Raw genomic sequence first — 19592 nt, forward strand, 5'->3', positions numbered from 1 at the left:
TTCAATTTTAGGCAACGATTTTAACTTCAACGACTATTCCGTCCATCACTCGGGGTATAGCAGTAACCTGAACTTCAACACCCAAGCACAGCATTTAGTGAGTGCATTTGACTTTGACTTCGATGGTACGATGTCCTGGGCCAGAAGCACTTATGCCGGTATGCTGTCAACCTACACCAATTGGCAATCCAGTGCAAATGTTGGCAGTACCACGGGGTATAGAAGGACTGATGATTTACTCTCTCCGTTGGGATTCGACAAAGCGACATCCAACCCTGCATATGGTACTAGGTATTGCCGAAAGTTGCGAATGAATATGCAGTTGAGGATGAATATGCAAGTGCGAACGAAAAGGCAATAGATGTTGGTGGCAGATCTAAATCCGACCCCAATCCAATTCGGCAGGTTGGGCCGGATGATTCAAAATTAGCACTATTTTTCGAACCAGACCAGGTTCCAATTGAGCCAGAACTTAACGATTTTGACGATGATGGTGCGGACAATGCTCCAAACCAAATCTACGATGTAGGGCATATGTGCCTCCAAGTCACATGCATAATGTGGATCTCTCAACTGAGGGTGGGTTAGAGTTCTTGTATCTCCCGCATAAAAAGACTTGGCCATGCAAGTTTTTAGTCAAATGTCAAGGAATTACAAGTTGGCATGGAGTTTAGGCCAAAAGATTTTTTCTTGCTGCGATGAAGCAGTTCAGTGTCAACCACGGTGTGAACTACTATGTCACTAAATCTCAGTTGGAGAAATTTGAGGCCAAGTGCGCAATGCGTAATGACAGGTGCGAATGAAAAATCATGATATCTTTTAAAAAGAAGACGGTATTGTGGACAATAAAAAAAGAATACCAAATCTCATACTTGTGTTGCCGCAGGTGCATCATGCGATGACCCGATATTTCTATATGACCTGAAAACGATCCCCGTATTTGACTTTAACTCCTACTGTTGCAGGTGTAACACAAGATCATCCGAGGCTAGACTTGAAAACGATATACGAAATAATATTACCTATGGCGGAAGAGAATCCTAAGATTTCCGTACCGATTCTAATGGTCAATATTCACAATCAGTACGATTACACGCCATCGTACTACAAGGCATGGATTGCAAAACAGAAGGATATAGAGAAGATGCATAAGGGGTGGGATGAGTCCTACAATTATTTTATTTTCAACTGGCACTGAATAAAAAATACTATTTTATTTTGAACCGGGTCATATCCATATTTTGTAAACGCTACTGAGAAAAATACATATGAGTGTCGACCATTGCAGTGCTGGCACCGAAAAAATTTATTATTTTTCTCCCGACCCAATTAAGCCGTAGCCATTACATGATGATGGAGTTAGGTGCCAGCCATCGGGATGCTGGCACCTCCTGACACTGCTTATTTTATGTCATTCTCGTCATATTTTTCAAAAATAAGCCATTTTCCTAATTAAAATTTTTTTAGGTTATTTATGAAAAAAAGCCCTACAAGAAACCCTAAAAACACCCTAGCCCCAATGGAACCCTGACGGAAGGAAAGCTGAAAAGAACAATATTTCTGTATGAAATAATTACAGTTAAATGAACAGAACTTGTATAGCTTCCTTGAGTGATAAGAATGCAGGATATTTTAGCATCATCTCAAACACAAATTAATTTGACCAAACAAATCAAGTCAATGTCTCCTCTATTAACTTTCATGAACTCATAATACAAAACCTGAGAATTACTCCTCTGTTCTATAATAATACTTAATAGAGGATGGGATAAATGCTTTTCTGTTTCTTCCTATGCAGCTATATAGATAACAATGCCAAGAAAATATTCCCCTCTGGAATCTCAGTATTGATGATTCTTCCTTTTCATCCCGACATGATGGCTCTCATACCCTGAAGTTATTATCATGAAATAGGTCACTGAGCCTCTCGTGCTACTGTTGCAGCAACTTGCCAGGAAAAATGTTGCTTTAATCAGATGCAAAATTATTACCTTGAGAAACAAACTTTACAGTCTAAGATATTTAGTCTGATGTTTCACCGGAATGGACTGAGCTTGTGCCAGATATGGATGATACCAATCCATATATCAGTTGGTTTGGTGAAGAATATCCCATGAGGTGATGAAGCGATATACCCCCAGTTGGTGGCAACTCTTCAAGGGACACTTCCTCTGACCTGGACATAGTTGAAGAAGGTTCAGCTGAATCAAAAGTTTCTGTTGAAGTTTTATGTTTGTTTTGAGACTGCTTCAAAACAAAGTCCTTCCTCTGTTCCATATGTTCGTAAGAACTAGAAAACATAGTTTTGGTGTCAGTATTGCCAGGAGAAACAGGATCTCCATCAGTGAAGCAGCTTTTACTGAAAGTGTGACTACAATCATCAGAGTTAGACATAGGATCTGCTTGCAGAACACCATGGCTACAAGATGCTAATGTCGAAACCGCTGCATTAATTGCCTCACTGCGGTCACTGACTTCACATGGTGGAGGTGCTGCAGCAACAAGTTCATATGGCACTATATGGATTCCTTTTACAAAAGAAAACTTAAGTACCTTTGAACAAGCACCACATCTTAGCTGATGCAACTTCCTTTTGAAAAGTAAAAAGTCTGCCGGTAACCGCAATGTTGTGAAGCAAAAATAACAGGTTACAAAAGGTGCTCCTCCTGCGGTGGGCCGGAGATGTCGCCTGACTGAATGATGTTTCTCCTTCAAATACCGTTTCAACTCATGATCTTTGTACCTCTGATCATCAGATTTAATTACATGGTTCCAATTAGAAAAATCAGACTCTAAATATCCTAGTGGAGTAGAGGAACAAGAGCTAGAGGAATTGCAACAACTATGACCAAGGTGAGCTCTACAGAGTTCTCGGTCATGTCGAAAGATGGGTGGATGCAACTGTTCTGAACTAAGCTTCCAGTCTTGAGGATGGCAGTATAAACAGGAGTTGTCAATGCTATATCTTGTGTCAATTCCACCTCCTGAGAAAGGCATACAAGCGAATCCACCTTGCTGGCTCCAGCTGCTCTTCTGCCCATGTCTTCCATGATATCTAGGATAAAAATTTTCATCCTCAGGAGGCTCCTGACAGCAATATGTAGGAAAAGGGTTTTGCCTCCATGGTGCATCAGTGGAAGACCTTCCATTGAGATGGCATGTTTTGGTGATTTGATCCTGCAGTTCATGCAACATTCTTAGCAGTTTCATGTTTTCATGCTCAGTGCACTCAATCTTCTCATGCGGATAGAAGGTTGAATCAAAAGGGAACTCATCCTGCGATTCACCTGAAGGGCCAGCATGCTCGTACCTGCGCAGGGAAGCCTTTCTAGAGAAAGAAATGTGAGGTGGACACTCATCTATGTCAAGTCTTGGCCAGTTTCCAGGTTCTAGGGGTTCATCTCGATGCCGCCTGATGTATTTTTGTGTGGCAAAATGCTTCTTCTTGGACAAATCTGATGACAGATTTCTTGCAGGATCTTGCATTCCAGAACTACCATCCATCGTACCTCTGGCTGGTAACTTGTCCCTTGGGTGTGTTTCTTCAGGAACAAGATAGCTAGCAGCCTTGTAACTATTTTTAAGAGAATGTAATTTCTGATCATCCATTCCACCATCAGGACCACTGAGTCCAGAACTGGGGCTACCAAAATCTAAAGTCTCAAAAGTATCAACAGACCTTAAACGGTCAAACACGAGTTCAGTTTTCTGAGGTTGCTCCAAGAGATCATCTGAAACAGCTAAATTGATTTCTCTTGTAGCTTGTGGGTTGTCATTGGCTGCTAACGGCAAGGTATCGTTATTTGCCTCTGCTACACTCTCATGATGAAGCTCTGTGGATTTTAAAAAAGTGTCACTGGAAACTCCTTGCTGCTCAGCATTCCAATATTCTAAATTTTCCAACTGGAGCTGTCCTTTTCCATTTTTCTGTCCTTTATTTGATCCATTTTCATCAAGCTTTTCACAATCACTGTAACTATAACTATTACTGGATCTGGATGTATCACGATCCTTGTTGTGGTGCCCTTCAATAGATAAGTTATCAGCAGCTTGCAAGACAGAGGTGCTTTTGGCAATGGATTTTTGAGTTTTCGCTGCAAGCAAGATTAATCGTCATGTAACCATCTTGGAAAGAGTAATACAAGAAGCAAGAGATTATTTTGATTGGCAAGAAGCATGAAAAGTTTGACATTTAACAAGAAGGAAATTACCAACAAGAATAGCATCACAGCCTCCACATCTATATACAGGAAAATCTGGGACTTCCTGAAGAACCAATCGACATTTAGGACATCTAACTAGTCGAACTTTTGGATTTGTTCCACCCGTCATATTTGCTCCACAAAACCAGGGATCATCACATGTCTACCATTGTCTTCTGCAACAGTCAACTATCAATCGCAGCTATATATATATATATATATATATAGTTGTAGCAGTACTGAAACAAACCAATATCTCCCAGGCTCTGCAAACAGATGGATATATAATATAATTTACAACAAAAGAATGGAATTGGAAAGGAAGGTGAAGGTGGATCTTTGGTCTATGGTCTATGGTCTATGGAATATGGTATATGGAAGTGGGGTGAGAGTGGGTTTGGGGGGTTTCGTAATGTTTAAGGAGGCTTTATTTAGTCAAAACCCTGACTTCCAAAACCAAGACATGACAACCTCATCATCATCACCATCTTCTGCTGCTACCTTTATTTGTTTTTGTGCAGTCTGAATAAGGTAAAGGAGGAGAGGAGGAGTACTTTAAGTTGGCGCCGATGAAATTTAAGGTAAAGCAGTGGGGGACAAGGAAAAGGGAACTGTCTGATGAGATGGCATAATACCTGTCGGTGTCTTAGGTGAAGTTGAATGTTACATTTAACCACCCTTTAATGGTTTTTTTTTTCTTATTATATTTTAAAAAAATCATATTGGTTTTTTTTAATAAAAATGATGTTAAAGCGTTAATTTGTAATGGCGTTGACGTTATAATTTGCATAATAATTTACATGTATTTTTAAAAATAATATTAAATTTAGTTATTACTAATTTATTTTAAACATGTTAATATTTACTTAATTTTTACTACAAACTAAGATGAAATATGTGAAAAACCCTTATTAGAGCACTTTGTTATGATCATGAAAAGATTTAGCCTTTATGTGTATAACTCCTAAAAATTAGATCCTAATTTTTAATATTTAACCTTGAAAAATGAATTTAACTTTTTAAAATATCGATAATTAAGTTTAGATTGTTATGATCATGAAAAGGTTTGGCCCTTACGTGTATAACTCCTAAAAATTGGACTCTAATTTTAATATTTAGCCTTGAAAAATTAATTTGACTTTTGTAAAATATCGATAGTTAAGTTTAGATAAAATTTAATAAAATAAAATAAAATCCAAATTGTATAAACCAATAAAAGAGGTAAGGTGTGTGAGTGAGTTATAATAATAATTTCATTGTTTAATTTATGAGGGAGGTTTCTTGAATTATTTTTATGTCACAGCTAGAAGAGGTCAACCCTATACTTAGGATTTAAAATTTGAATGACACAGACATGTTTTAATACTTCAAAATATAAATTAAAATTAGGGTAAATTATAAAAATAGTCACTTTTGTTTATCTCAAATTATGTTTTAGTCACTTATATTTAAAATATTACGTTTTAGTTACTTACGTTATTGTTTTGTTATGAAGTGGTCACTCTACCGTTAAGCTCTGTTACCTCCTTAACGGTAGTCCTACATGATAGTCCAAATGAGTTTTAAATGTCAACTTGGATGCCTTACGTGGTAGTCTAAATTAAATTTATTTAATTAAAAACATATTTTCATCCCAGCAACTAAACATCAAAGTTGACATTTAAAACCCATTTGGACTGCCACGTAGGATTGTCGTTAGGGAGGTAATATAGTTTAGTGGTAGAGTGACCACTTCGTAACAAAACGATAACATAAGTGACTAAAACGTAACATTTCAAACATAAATGACTAAAATGTAATCTGAGACAAACAAAAGTGACTATTTTTATAATTTACCCTTAAAATTATATATATTCTTTTTGAATAAGTAATCAAATTTGGATTGAATTTAAATTTCACTATTTTTAACATTATTACCATTTTCTTATTTATTATAATTATAATTGTTATTGTTTATTAATATTAATATTGTTCAAAAAATTATATCTATAATCTATAACTATAATTTATTAATATTATTATTGAAGAACTTTTAAATTAAGTATTATTAAATTGATATTAAAATAAAATTTATTAATATACTATTGTAAAGCCACTTATAATTAAGTGATTAACAAGTAGTTAAGCTAGAAAAATACATGAAATTATGAAGAGAACAATAATGAAAACATTCTTACTGATGATAGAAGTGAGAGCTTTTCTTCTTACTATCAACAAAACTCAAGCTACAGTAGTGTTGGTGTGTATCACGTGTCAAACGATTGATAGTCTTTGAATAGATCTCTTCCACATCATCTGGTTTCTTCTCATCAATAATAATATTTAGATTTTGCTGAAAGAGAACATCTGGAACCTCACTTTGTCAAATGCTGAAATGACCCGTATCATTAAAGATCTTCACTACCAATCTCGTATTTGCCGACTAAGTAGTTGGATATCGCCACGCTTTCTTTTAAATTTTAGGGTAAAGTACCGAAATAGTAACTTTTGTTTACCTCAGGTTAAATTTTAGTTACTTATATTTGAAATATTAAGTTTTAGTCACTTACGTTATCATGTTATAATATTTTAGTAATTGAGTTGTTAATTATCGTTAACAGTGTAATGAGAAGCTGACATAACACATTAAATCATCATTTCAAACAAAAATTTAGGTTAAATTATACAATTAGTCCCTATATTTTTTTCATTTTGAGCAATTAATTTTTTTCTTTTATGTTCTTGCAAGTTTCCTTTTTATTTTCTTTATTTTCATTCTCCTCTGTTTTCCTCCTTATTCATTTTTTAACATAGTTTTTCTATGTTTTCATTTGTTAAAATTAGTCCGTAAGCTCGCCTCACTCGAGAAAATTAAATTGTTCAAAAAAATAAAAGTATAGAGACTAGTTTTAACAAATGGAAACATAGAAAAATTACGTTAAAAAAATGGAGAAAGGAGGAGCAGAAGAGAATGAAAAATAAAGAAAAAAAAAGGAAAGTTAGATGAACATAAAAAAAATTTTAAATTGCTCAAAACGAAAAAATATGGGGACTGATTGTATAAATAAATCAAAATTTGTGTTTGAAATGATGATTTAATGTGCCACGTCAGCTTACCGTTACATCATTAAACGGCAATTAACGGCTCAGTTACTAAAATGTTACAACGCGATAACGTGAGTGACTAAAACATAACATTTCAAACATAAGTGACTAAAATGTAACCTGAGGTAAACAAAAGAGACTATTTAAGTAGTTTACCCTGAATTTTAACTTAATAAATCTAATAAGGTATATCTAATGGCTAAAATTAATTGGACATGTTAGTGGAAATCCATGGCTAATAGCATGGTTATCTAGTAACTTAATACTTGTGATGGTTAAATTGTAATCAAGAGCTTTACTTAATCTCTCAACTAATCCCTCTAATCTAGTTACCTTACAATTTAGACCTTACATAATAATTATTAACTTCTTTAATAAGTTAAGTATTTACCTCCCTTTACTCATTCTTATTTCGGAAACCTCTCGATTAAATTTAGCCTGAGAATCGAATCTTTCAACGCTAACCAAAAATAGATCGCCTTCGTACCTATTTTCCCAACAAGGCGATGTATGACAAATGTATTGAGGGGCACCTACCACACTTTTATAGCTTTAAACCTCTTCAAGAAAGCTACCAACATCAGTTATAACTTCTTCAGAACTTCCAGTCATAAGTATATATCATCAACACGGACAATAAGGTAGGTAACAATAACTTTTGTCCCTAGTATAAACAAGGATGTGTCAAATTTTGAGCCATGGAAATGGAGGCTTGTCAGGAACTCTTTCAGGTTGTTACACCAATTCCTTGGGGCCTGTCATAGCTTATATGATGCTTTTTGCAACTCACAAACTAATGGTGTACCATTTGCTCCAAACTTTTAAAAGCATGATGGTTGAACTATATCTACTTTCATGGTTTGCCATTAATTTGAAACTGCAAGAGAAAACAAAATTTTCACTATAGGAGAATTTACTGCAGGACTGACCTGGAACGTGAGAGTAGCCCTGAGCTACTAATCTTGACTTGAACTGATTCACAGTTCCATCAACATTTCTGAATAACATTTGCAACCTATTGGCTTCCTTCCAAGTGGTAAGCTCACTACAGACCAGGTGTCATTAGCTAAAAGGATTATAATCAGATTTTCTACTATATTTCTTTTGGCATTGACATCTAGCTTCATTTAAGAATTATGGTGGCCAACTACTAATTAGGTTTCTTCCTTCCTAAGTCAACTTAGTTCTATGCAACTGTGAGGGCTTCATTGATTATTAATCATCTACAGCCTGCATTACATATTCTAAACAACTTGATCATCCTTTTGGAGCCCTGCATTTCTTAAAGGTAGTTTGAAGAATAAGTTCACAATAGTACTCTCTAATGAATAGCAATGCCCTCCTCTTTTTTCTAATATGTTAACAAAATTTTGGTAACAAGATCTTCTCTGAATGGTTAAAGTCAGTAGATATCGTTCCTTCTTTGGCTTAAAATCTCCGTCCAAGCCTTCTATATATTAAGAGAATTAAAAGGGCATTAAAGAAAGCAATCACTTCAATGATGTTGCAACCGAGTGGAGATAAGCAATAGCATACCATGCAGGAGTGTGAACAATCTACCCGCTGGTATGTAGTTGTAGACTATCAGCTTTTCATTCTTTGAATAGTATATAAGCACAGATTGGCATAACATTTGGATGTTGTCACATCGTCCCCATAACTTCCATTTTTTTGCTCAAACTCCCTTTCCCAACTGCCATAATGTTGGAAGCAAAGTTAGCTGCTAGGAGGACCAATTTCAAGTGGTTGTTGTCTGATAGCCAGCTTGGTGGTAAAATTAACTCGTAATGGAGAGTAAACTTACTAAAACTAGAACAAGAAAGAGGTTTTGCCTAGTAAAATTAGGAACCAAATAGCTTCATCAAATAGATTTGTACGTAATTATGGATATTTCCATAAAGACTGTAATATGTTTATTTTGTGATGAGGACTCTCCTACTGTTACTCATCTTCGACATGTACCGAAATAGATTATAAACCTGTCTCTCTGTAAGAAAGAATGTCGAACAAGGTAAGATGAGAGGGGAAAAGCAAAAATTGCATGTCATGTTATGAAAAGTACTTCGATTGCAAAATTTATGTATTCCAACAAGGCCATTTGCCTACAAGACGCTCAAAATGTATGGAGACAGCAACTGCCACAGGCAGTACAATGCAAGTCACAATTTATCCAGCAAGTAAACTTTCAGAAACTTAATATACACAAGAAAGAAAGGAGGGGAAACAATGAAACCTAACCAGCAATCATTGATTGCCACCTTGTTCAAGCTTTTCAATTTCTTGACGACTCTTTCTTTCAGCCTGTTGAAGTTGTCGCTCAGCATCCTCCTCTTCCTCAATCTAATCAAGATCATCAAATTCTTGTACAACAAGCAACTAAGAAGACTTTTAATCCTAAGATGAGTTAAAAGGGATTTCTATTATACTTGTAGAATAGAAGACCATCAGAAATTCACATACACACTTGCACCAGTCTACGCTCCAACAATGGGAAAGTCGCTTAAATTAAAACATTAACATTGATTTGTAAATCTAGAGCACCTGCTCCATCCAAAGGTGTCTTCCACCAGAAAACAGAAGCGTTGTACCCGCTAGTGACCATCCCAAAAGACTAACACGTTAAAACCATTAGATCAGATGTAGTCAAAAGCGAGTCAGCTTGGACTTGTGCCGGCTCGAGAGACTTCCATCAAGGGAGAAACCACAGTAATACCGAACAAACTCACCGGAAAATGAAGGGTGGCTAGCAAGAGAAAAAGGAAGTGGCAATGGAGGTGAAGAGGGAGAAAGAGATGGAGAAAAGGTGATAAGGAAGAAAGGATGGCAAGAGAGAATGGAGCGGACTATTTCCGACGAGGGTCAACGACAACAACGCAGTCGGTGACCACCTTAGAAGCAAACAAGAGCAACTACAAGTAAGGGAAAGGGAGAAAAGGAGGAGAGGGAAAGAGGAGGAGGGAGAAGGGAAAATTCAATATTAAAAATCTAAGTAGTAAAAAAAAAAAAAAAAAGTAAATATGAGCTAACTTATATCATCAACTCAATTAATGATATTATTTATATATACAATGTAAGAGAAAATATTTTGTCAAAATTTTATTTTTTAATAATTTATTTAATTATGATTATCAAGTAGTGATAAATAACTTGTTTATAAATACATTAAATATGTGTTCAATCCTTAAATATGTTAATTTTATTTTTATTTATTTAAAGATTACATAAAAGTATGAAAAGACAAAAACACTATCAAGATAATAGTAGCAATTATTTAATAGAAATGATATATTAATTTTTCAACTAAATTGGGGACCTGGTTAACTTTGTAACACCAAATCAATTAAGGATTTAAATAATAGTATTAATAATTTAATATTTATATTTAACATTTTACTGAATTGGTGTTACCTATGTCAACAAATCAATTATCAAATTATAAATACTCATTGTAAATTATAATTAATTTTAGTTCTTTTATTTAAATATTACAAAAATATGAAAAGCAAAAGCATTACCAAAATAATTATAGTAACCATTAATAGAAAATGTATTTTATTCTTTTTCCAAGGTTTTAAATAGTAATATTGATAATATAATATACTTATATTTAAGCATTTTACTAAAATAGCGTTGCTCTTGATTGAGTCACCAACTCAAATTATAAACTTATAAAAAACACTCATTTTTTTTAAATTATAAGTAATGTTATTATAACTAGGGATAATATTTGGTCAGTTCGATTGGGCTATTTAAATTTTTGAACCATCCATTATAAGTTTTTTCATATTAATTTTTGTTTTGAATTTTAAAACTTATTTTGATAAATAAGCCTTGTTTTTAAATATAAAACATTTGTTTTATATCATAAAAATTAAAATTAATTATATATTAAATAAAAATAAAATTCAATTCGACTTTAGGTAATCACAATTTTGAACATGCATTCCATTAACCATCCAAATTCTTCGATTCGAATCAATTTTCGATATGATCTATAACATCTTTGAATAAAAGAAATAAAATTATAAAATTTAAATATTAAACTAGAGTTCAATAATATTAAAATACAAAATCATCACCGCTTCGCCTATATTCATTATCAACTAAAATTTAAAAGTGAAATAAAAGACTAAAAAGAAACAAAAGGGAAATGATAATTTCAAGACCATAGCAAACTCAGTGCCATTGTTTGAACAACAAATCAATAAACAGAGTATTTTGAACCTCAACAACATCTGTTCAATTGAGGAATGATACAACACAACAAAAGGATAGTAAAGTAATAATAAGCTTAACAAAGAGTTCCAACAGAAGTTTTTGGGGAGCCCTGCAAATTTTTCTAGATACTCCAATGTCCTAAGATGATGCTTTCAGAAAAGCTCTCCCAGGCTGACGATTTGCCAAAGGTCCATGGCATCCAAGAAGCTGCACATTATAAACACGAACTTTCGCTTTTAAAAACACAATAAACACAGTAGTAGGAAAACAGAAAATATTCAGCTCCATGAAGGGAAGTAAGTCATTCACAAGAGCTATGAAAAGCTATATGATGTATTACATTCACAAGATCACAGAGAATAAATCATTGGTTGTTTGAAAGAGATCAGTCGTTTTACTACCTTTGCATTCACACCATCTGGCATAATCCTGTTCTCAGACTTCCACTTCAGATAATCAGCGCGGTTGTACTTGGTGAATCCCCTGACAATACCAAAATAATTGTAAACCGTATTTCAATAACATAGGTGACACGACGTTGCAAATATGTGCAGAATATATATTAAAATGAAAAACTTCAAGCAAAAATCAGAGCTTTTGTTCCCAAATACACACTTAAACATTATATAGAACAAACTCAAGCATTTCAATTTGATGTCCAAGAAACAGAAAATGCGTACCACTTCCTGCTAACAATAATCTTTTGACGACCGGGAAACTTAAACTTTGCACGGCGGAGGGCCTCCTGTGCATGGTGGCTGTTGCTGTCCTTGCAACGAACTGAAAGCAGGACCTGACCAATGTCAACTCTTGCACATGTTCCCTGAGGCTTCCCAAAAGCACCCCTCATTCCAGTCTGAAGCCTATCAGCACCAGCACATGAAAGCATCTTGTTGATCCGCAGAACATGGAAGGGATGAACCCTTACCCTCAAATGGAACGCATCCTTTCCAGCAAATTTGGCCATGTACTTGTTGCAGGCAATGCGAGCAGCCTCCAACGCCTCACTTGAGACATTCTCTTTCTCCCAACTGACAAGATGGACACAGAAAGGGAACTCGTCAACACCTTTTTTCTTCATCCCAACATCATAAATTCTGATCTTAGGATCCGGAACACCACGGCAATATCGAGATTTTGGGTATGGCTTGTTCTTGATTTGGCGATAACACCTTGCAGGTCCTATAAGGAAGATGTTCAGAAAACTAACACAAGCATGACATTCAATATCAACAGAATACAATCACTTTCTTATGGAATGCATGATAGAAATATAAAATAATATGAATCTGTTAGTAAGAGAAGTTTCTAGAAACCAAAACATTAGTTAAGGCATACAAGAAAAGGAGACATAATAGATGTTTCAATATGTTGTCATGTTAGAAATTTAGTTGAAGCATCCTCGCAAACAAACTTCTAATGCTTTCTATAGCGCTGCAGTAAGCCAAATGAGCTAATCCCTAGCAGCCATTCCCAAGATTTTGTAGAAGCATATGAAAGCAATTAACTGAGTCACACATGGAAAACAGAACCCTATATGACAGAAATGAGGGACAGGGTTATTACAAAGAGCTCTTACTTGGTTTGAAAAACTGAAATGACTAATAATCATAATGCTAAAAAGCACTGACACGGAATGCCAATTTAGAGCGGTTTAGCTGAACCTAGTAAGGTTTAGGGTTTAGGGTTGAAAAACTGAAAATTTTGTGGTAAGTTGAAATTAAAAGTTCCTTTTTCAGATGGCAATAGAAAAAAAAAAGCAGATGGTGATGGAGATGAGACTGGTAGTGAGTGATGGGTAGAAAATAAATCCAGATGCCATAGGGCTTTTGTTTAGCATGCAACTACAGGAGTGTAGCAAATGTAAAACCTAATTGTGGAAAATGAAGTACGAAAAATTGAAAGGAAAACAAACAGCATTCAACGTTACTAATATATATAAAAACATCAATGAATTAACTAAAATCACAGCAGAAAAGATTTCAAGAACAGCTGTAAGGGCGATTGGCAAGCAATAGAAGGAAGGAGAGAAACTTACTCCTCCCCATGTCGTCGTCTGGCCTTGAGAAGAAGAGAAGTGCAATGATTCGAATAATGCAAAAACCCTAGCCGTCTTTATTTCTTCATTTCAACTTCAACCTTAGCCCATTAACCCAACCAAAAAGCCCAAACCCCAACCCATGCCCTATAAACCTTCAAAAGTCGGATTTCCCCTCCAAACTCGAAGTTTTGGTCTCAGTTTTAATATTGTAATATATTATTTTATTTTATTTTATTTTTATATATTATATAATTTATATTATGTAAAAATAATATTATAATATAAACATTAAAAATATGATAACTTGTCTTTATTTAAAATTTTAATAAAAACATAAAAATATTAAATATTAAATTAAAAAATAAATTAATTTTTAATTTATTTTAAAAATTTTAAATGGATTTAAAATAAGCGTAGCTTAACCATTTATAAATTTAGATATACTTGAACAACTTCAAGTCTCATATTTTAGGAGGGTTAGATTTAAACAAATAGATTATTTTAATATAATACAATATCTCAACTCAAATATGACTCGACTTAACCTTACTCTATAAAGAAAAAATTGAGTGTCGCGATGTTTATTAACTTCTATGATACTGTTTTTATCTTATATGTTAGTGTTTTGTATCATTAACAATGTTTTTTTTTAAAGTACAATACATTTTTTAACTCCATAAGTAAAATTAAAGAATTTCGTATTTACTTACCGTACAAATACGTGTTACCCTCGTAACTTATAAAACAATTTCCTTATTTTATATATATTTTAAAACATAAAATTATATATTTTACAAATTATCAAAATTAATGAATATTTTAACATTTAAAGTCTATTCCATGTTTAAATTATATAAATTAAAATCCATAAATAAGGAAATTCAATCCAATTTGAACTCTTCTTTTATATATATTTTCATCGAATAAAGCCAATTTGATTTTAAGATTAATAATGAAAATTAAACTCCAAGAAATTAAATTTTATGTAAAATTTATTTGTTTTACTTATCATAAAGTAATTATAATTAATAAAAATGTTAATGAAATTAAATTATAACTTATAATAAAAGTATTTACAATGATAATTTAGAAATATAATACTCTGAATAACAATGACTACAGCTTGCCTTATCTCTCTCTTATTGTTCATTCTTCCATCTTGATAATGACTTTCCTTGGGAACAAAGATTATCATCACCAATCCAAAATTAAGGACCAGTTTAGCATTGCTTTTCAAAAGCATTTTTCGATTAAAAAATACTTTCGAGCAAAAGCTAAAATTTTCTACTTCTGCATTTGCAAAGCATTTTTTGTCCCAAAAACACTTTTGTAAAGCTCAAAAGTATCTTGCTTAGCAATGTTTTTATCTCAAAAGTACTTTTTGTCCCAAAAATACTTTTTGAGAAGTAATGCAAAACTGGCCTTAAGACAGTGTAGGGGTAAGGGATATACAAAACAATAAAATAACAAAGAATCATATCTAAGGTGTTCTATAAAGATTTTGAGAGAATAATCCTACTGAAGTTGTTTCTTTTGCCCAATTCTTGGCAGAGATTTTCAATCTGTGGGTGGGTGTTCTCTTTATTCCTAGATGATGGTATTATCTTCTCCATACCTTTACCAATATGATTCTCATCTTTCAATGGACCAAAGCCTGCAAGCAGCAGCAGCTACTTCTGAAACCATTTTAGAGGCATCTTCAGCCTGAAGAAACAAAAAATTAAATCAGAAAAAGCACGGGTACTAGAGTTTTTTTTACTCCATAAACGGGGTTGGTTAAAAATTTATATATAGGGGACACTTGGAAGTTCTATAATGCAAGTGTACCAAATAAAGTACCCAAAAGAGTTACATTTATATTTATATATAGGCCAATGAAAGAAGGAAGACCTACCAATGAGCTACTGGAATTCAGAAGTTTGGGTGTAGGTGGGCTCTCAAATAATAGCTGGGATCTCAATCTGGCTGGAATTACATAACAAATCAATATTGAGGAATAAACATCAAAGCAGACAATTTTCACTATCACTAACCATCCACAAATTAACTGTTTCCTCGAGACACTATCTCTCAACATCTCAAAGAGGAGTTCCACACAGAGTGATTCAGCAGTATCCCCTAAATATCCACACACAGCAATTAGTCCTTGATTTATTTATCAATTCATCTTTCCCTCTGCTGTCTTTCCTGTTTCAGTTAATTTTTACACTGATGAGAATTTTTTATTCATATAGAAAATTTTTGAAACACCAAAGTTATTGTAAAAGGTTCTCAATGTTTTCTTGATCGAAGTTCGTAAAGCATTGGTTAAAAGAGCCAGTAAGATAGGGTGAATATTTTATCAAATGGAAAGAGCTACAACTTTTACCTTTGAAGTTACGACTACATTCTGCTGGTAAGCACAGCTGCATTGAATTAAAGCACAGCTGCTCTGTCCACTGAGATATGAGATGACTTATTCACCGACAACAGCTCAGCCCACAGAAGCAGCCACATCAGGAATATCATCAGAGCTAGATGGGTCCACCAATAGTTGATCCCTCATGAGTGAGTGCTGAGCATGACCGATATTTATTCCAGATGCAAGCCCCTTGGAGAATTGTGCATACATTGCCTCGTCAGGTATCAAACCTGATTTACACATCTCAATTAATTGATTGAGGTCTGAAGGATATGGATAAGATCTGAACAACAGTTTAATAACACTGTTTATCGTATGATGGTCCAACTCAACTTCTGTCTTGCTGATTTCTTGCATCAACTGTTTGACCATTTTGAGATCTCTTCCCTTACAGAAACCAGAGATGACCAAATTATATGTGTGTGCATTAGGAAAAACACCAACTTCCTTCATCTGGCTGTACAGTGTATAGGCTTCATATATCCTTCCACTCTTAAAAAGTCCATAGATGGCAAAATTGTATGATACAACATCTAGAGGGTATTTCTCTTCAAGTGCCCTCCTAAACAATCTGAAGGCTCTGTGATATTTACCAACTCTTATGAGCCTATCTACAATAACAGTATGGACATGAGCATCAAGACCAGGGTAATACCGTATTAGTGCTTGATAAACATTAACAGCTTCATCAAATCTTCCTGCTCCACATAGCCCGCTAAGTAATCCAACAAAACTATACTTGTCAGGTGTTAAACCTCTAGCAAGCATGTAATCATATAACTGTACAGCATGCAATGGATAGCCAGCCTTGCAAAAGTAGTTAAGTAGGGAATTACAGACCATTAGGTCCCCTTCTATTGCAAGTCCACTAGCTATATTGGGTAAAAGAGAAAACCTCCGGGACAAACATATGTTGGATAACAAAGAGCAAAATGTATAAGAATCAGGTACCAGATTTCTGTCAGACAAGCTCAGAAAAATACCAAATGCATCATCATACCTCCCAACCTTAGATAAACAATCTATTAATACATTACAGAGAACCAAGTCAGGAACATATCCATCACATTCCAGTCTATTTAGAATGCTAGAAGCAGAATTGACCATTCTGGAATCCAAGAATCCCTTGATCAAACTAGTGTAAATCACCAGATTAGGTGAGCAACCAGTCCGAAGCATCTTTTTAAACAAAGCATAAGCCAAACCAGGTTGATGCAACCGACAAAACCCATCAATCAATATACTCCAAACATTCATCGATACAGAAGCTCCAAGCGTAATCATCAAGCCTAACACTTGATATGCCTCTGCTAGCCTACCCATTTTACAGAAACAATTCAAGATCATCTCAAATGTCTTAACATTAGGATAATATCCCAGCTGGATCATTCTTCTACTAACATATGAAATGTTAGACAAATCACTCAACTTGCATAAATTACACAAAGCAATATTAAAGGTCAAGAAATTGGGAAAGTGGGTATCATTCAAAACCTTGATAGCTTTATCAACATGACCAATTCTATACAAAACATCCATGACCACATTACGTGCAAATGTATTAGGAGTAAAACCAAAAGCGGCCATTTCGTGGAAAGTCTCAAAAACCATTCCATATAATGCACTACGCCAATAAATCCTCAACAAAAGCAAGAAAGTTTGTGGCTTTATCACACAACCAATATTTTCCAATTCCCCAACAATTCTTCTCACAGTTAGATACTTTTTAGTTAACTGGGAGACAACATTAACCATACAATCAAACGCTTGAACATCATGAAAATAATTGGGTTGCTTAGCACACCATAAGAAAAAGCTCAAGGCAATCAAATTAGAAGGGCAGTTGAGTAGAGTAGAGTGAACGATTTGAGGATTAATAATAAGTGTCTTTTTTTCACCAGAAAATGCTTGACTTTTATCGGTTGAACTTACCTCTGGTGCTGAAAAAAGGCGAACTGATATCAAACGAAATGATGCGAAGATAGCGGTTGCTGGTGTTGAAGGCAGGAAGCCCCAGCGGCATCTCCATATCATATTCTAAGCAGTGTTTCAAATAGTAGTGGCCTAATGATGTCTCACGGCCTCTATTACGCAGTTGCGGCGGTGTGACCAAACATCACACCACTAGAAACGGTTCAAGGCCACAAATAGCAGTCTAACGAATAAAAAAACAACCAAGAGCAAGAGTATGAGACGCAGAGGCAGAGGCAGAGGCAGAGGCAGAGAGCAGAAGATTAAGTTTAGGGCTACAAAAATTACATTAAATTTGCTGGTCAGTCGGAACGAAAGGGCTTGGGTCTGAAGAGAAAGACGAGGCGGCGGGAATGGGATGTGTGAAGAGCTGTAAGATTAACTCGTTGAGTAATTACTAAAGTATCTTATCATATTTTAAAGGTTAAATTCTTCTATTAGTCTATATACTTTGCCAAAGTTTCGAATTTAGTCTATGTACTTTAATTTCATCATTTTTGGTCCTTGTACTTTTTAAATTTTAAAATTTTAATCCTCACCAAATAATAACTGTTAAATTCATTAAGTTAAGTTCTACTATTTTCTAAAATCTAGTACGGCAAACATATTATCATATGTGTAATATCATATCGACTTGTTACTTTCACTTATTAAAATTTCAATTAATGGATTAGCATTGTCATTTGTGTTAAGACTAAAACTTTAAAATTCATAAAATATAGGGACATAGAATGATCCAGTTGGAGAATATGGACTAAACCTACAATTGTACACATAATACAATAATAGTTGAATTTAATCAAACATATTTAACTACTACTGTTTGGGTCATGATTAAAATTTCAAAATTAAAAAGTACAAGGATTAAAATTGACCAATTCCAAAAGTACAGAAACTAAAACCGACCAAAATAGAGTATAGTGACTAAATCCATAACTTTCATAAAGTACAGGGATTAGTAATAGAATTTAACCTTTTAGATATGTTATATTTGGTGAAGTTTTTTATCTTATCTTTTGACATGTAAAATTAATAAAAAAATTGTATTCGATGAACTTTAAACTCATGCCATTAATACTATCTAAAACGGTAAAAGTACCACAAAGGCCCTTGTACTAAGAGTTAAATTGTATTTTGGTTTTTACTAAAAAATCAGTAAATTAATCTCGTAAGATAGATCAAAGAGTAAACCGATTCATATACATTAGTATGATATATAAGTGGCACACCATATATCTTTATCGGGTTATTTCGTCACTTACGTCAATTATAACTTAAAACATTATAACTTTTAATATATAGGCTTTGCCATTTCAACTAGAATTATATTTATTTTATTTATCAATTTTTAAATTTTTACGGAAATAAATGTGTCATAATCTAATATTTGTTTATGATTTTGTATTAACATTTGATGGATTTATATTTTTAGTTTTTTATAAATTTTTTAGGTTAATAATTCAATAACAAAACAAAATTTTTATATTCTAACCAGTTGTGTATGTTAATATATAATTAAATAGAAGATGCTCATTAAAATGAAACAATAGAAGATAATAATCTTTTATATATATTATTTAATAAAATAATTTTTTTCATAATCATTATTAAAATTAATTAATTATAATATTCAACATTTTGGGTTTTTTAACTTCAGCCCTTAGCATTATTTTTG

General features: G+C 33.8%; 3 protein-coding genes across 8 annotated transcripts; all 3 read right to left on the reverse strand.

Annotated features, from left to right (window-relative positions):
• Positions 1-1654: 1654 nt before the first annotated feature.
• LOC105779528 (protein ENHANCED DISEASE RESISTANCE 4) lies at positions 1655-4806 on the reverse strand. 2 transcript variants are annotated; one of them, XM_012603319.2, is made up of 3 exons: positions 4212-4806; positions 1992-4094; positions 1655-1891 (listed from the first exon to the last, which is right to left on the reverse strand). In XM_012603319.2, the coding sequence occupies exons 1-2, from the start codon at positions 4330-4332 to the stop codon at positions 2023-2025; spliced, it is 2193 nt and encodes a 730-aa protein (XP_012458773.1). In that variant the 5' UTR covers positions 4333-4806; the 3' UTR covers positions 1655-1891; positions 1992-2022. The 2 variants fall into 2 exon arrangements, with proteins under 2 accessions (XP_012458773.1, XP_012458772.1); XM_012603318.2 differs by having other exon boundaries at positions 1655-4094; positions 4212-4805.
• Positions 4807-11416: 6610 nt separating this feature from the next.
• Positions 11417-13700, reverse strand: LOC105779530 (60S ribosomal protein L10). The gene is made up of 4 exons (XM_012603321.2): positions 13543-13700; positions 12185-12686; positions 11906-11987; positions 11417-11711 (listed from the first exon to the last, which is right to left on the reverse strand). The coding sequence occupies exons 1-4, from the start codon at positions 13550-13552 to the stop codon at positions 11643-11645; spliced, it is 663 nt and encodes a 220-aa protein (XP_012458775.1). The 5' UTR covers positions 13553-13700; the 3' UTR covers positions 11417-11642.
• Positions 13701-14570: 870 nt separating this feature from the next.
• LOC105780598 (putative pentatricopeptide repeat-containing protein At1g16830) lies at positions 14571-18296 on the reverse strand. Of its 5 annotated transcripts, none has more exons than XM_012605022.2 (4): positions 15914-18296; positions 15579-15663; positions 15440-15510; positions 14571-15249 (listed from the first exon to the last, which is right to left on the reverse strand). In XM_012605022.2, exon 1 carries the CDS (start codon positions 17978-17980, stop codon positions 16019-16021), a length of 1962 nt encoding a protein of 653 aa, XP_012460476.1. In that variant the 5' UTR covers positions 17981-18296; the 3' UTR covers positions 14571-15249; positions 15440-15510; positions 15579-15663; positions 15914-16018. The 5 variants fall into 5 exon arrangements, with proteins under 5 accessions (XP_012460476.1, XP_012460471.1, XP_012460477.1 ...); XM_012605017.2 differs by having other exon boundaries at positions 15579-15732; XM_012605023.2 differs by lacking the exon at positions 15579-15663.
• Positions 18297-19592: the final 1296 nt, after the last annotated feature.

This window comes from Gossypium raimondii, chromosome 4 (assembly GCF_025698545.1).
Source record: "Gossypium raimondii isolate GPD5lz chromosome 4, ASM2569854v1, whole genome shotgun sequence".
Classification (NCBI taxonomy): Eukaryota; Viridiplantae; Streptophyta; class Magnoliopsida; order Malvales; family Malvaceae; genus Gossypium; species Gossypium raimondii.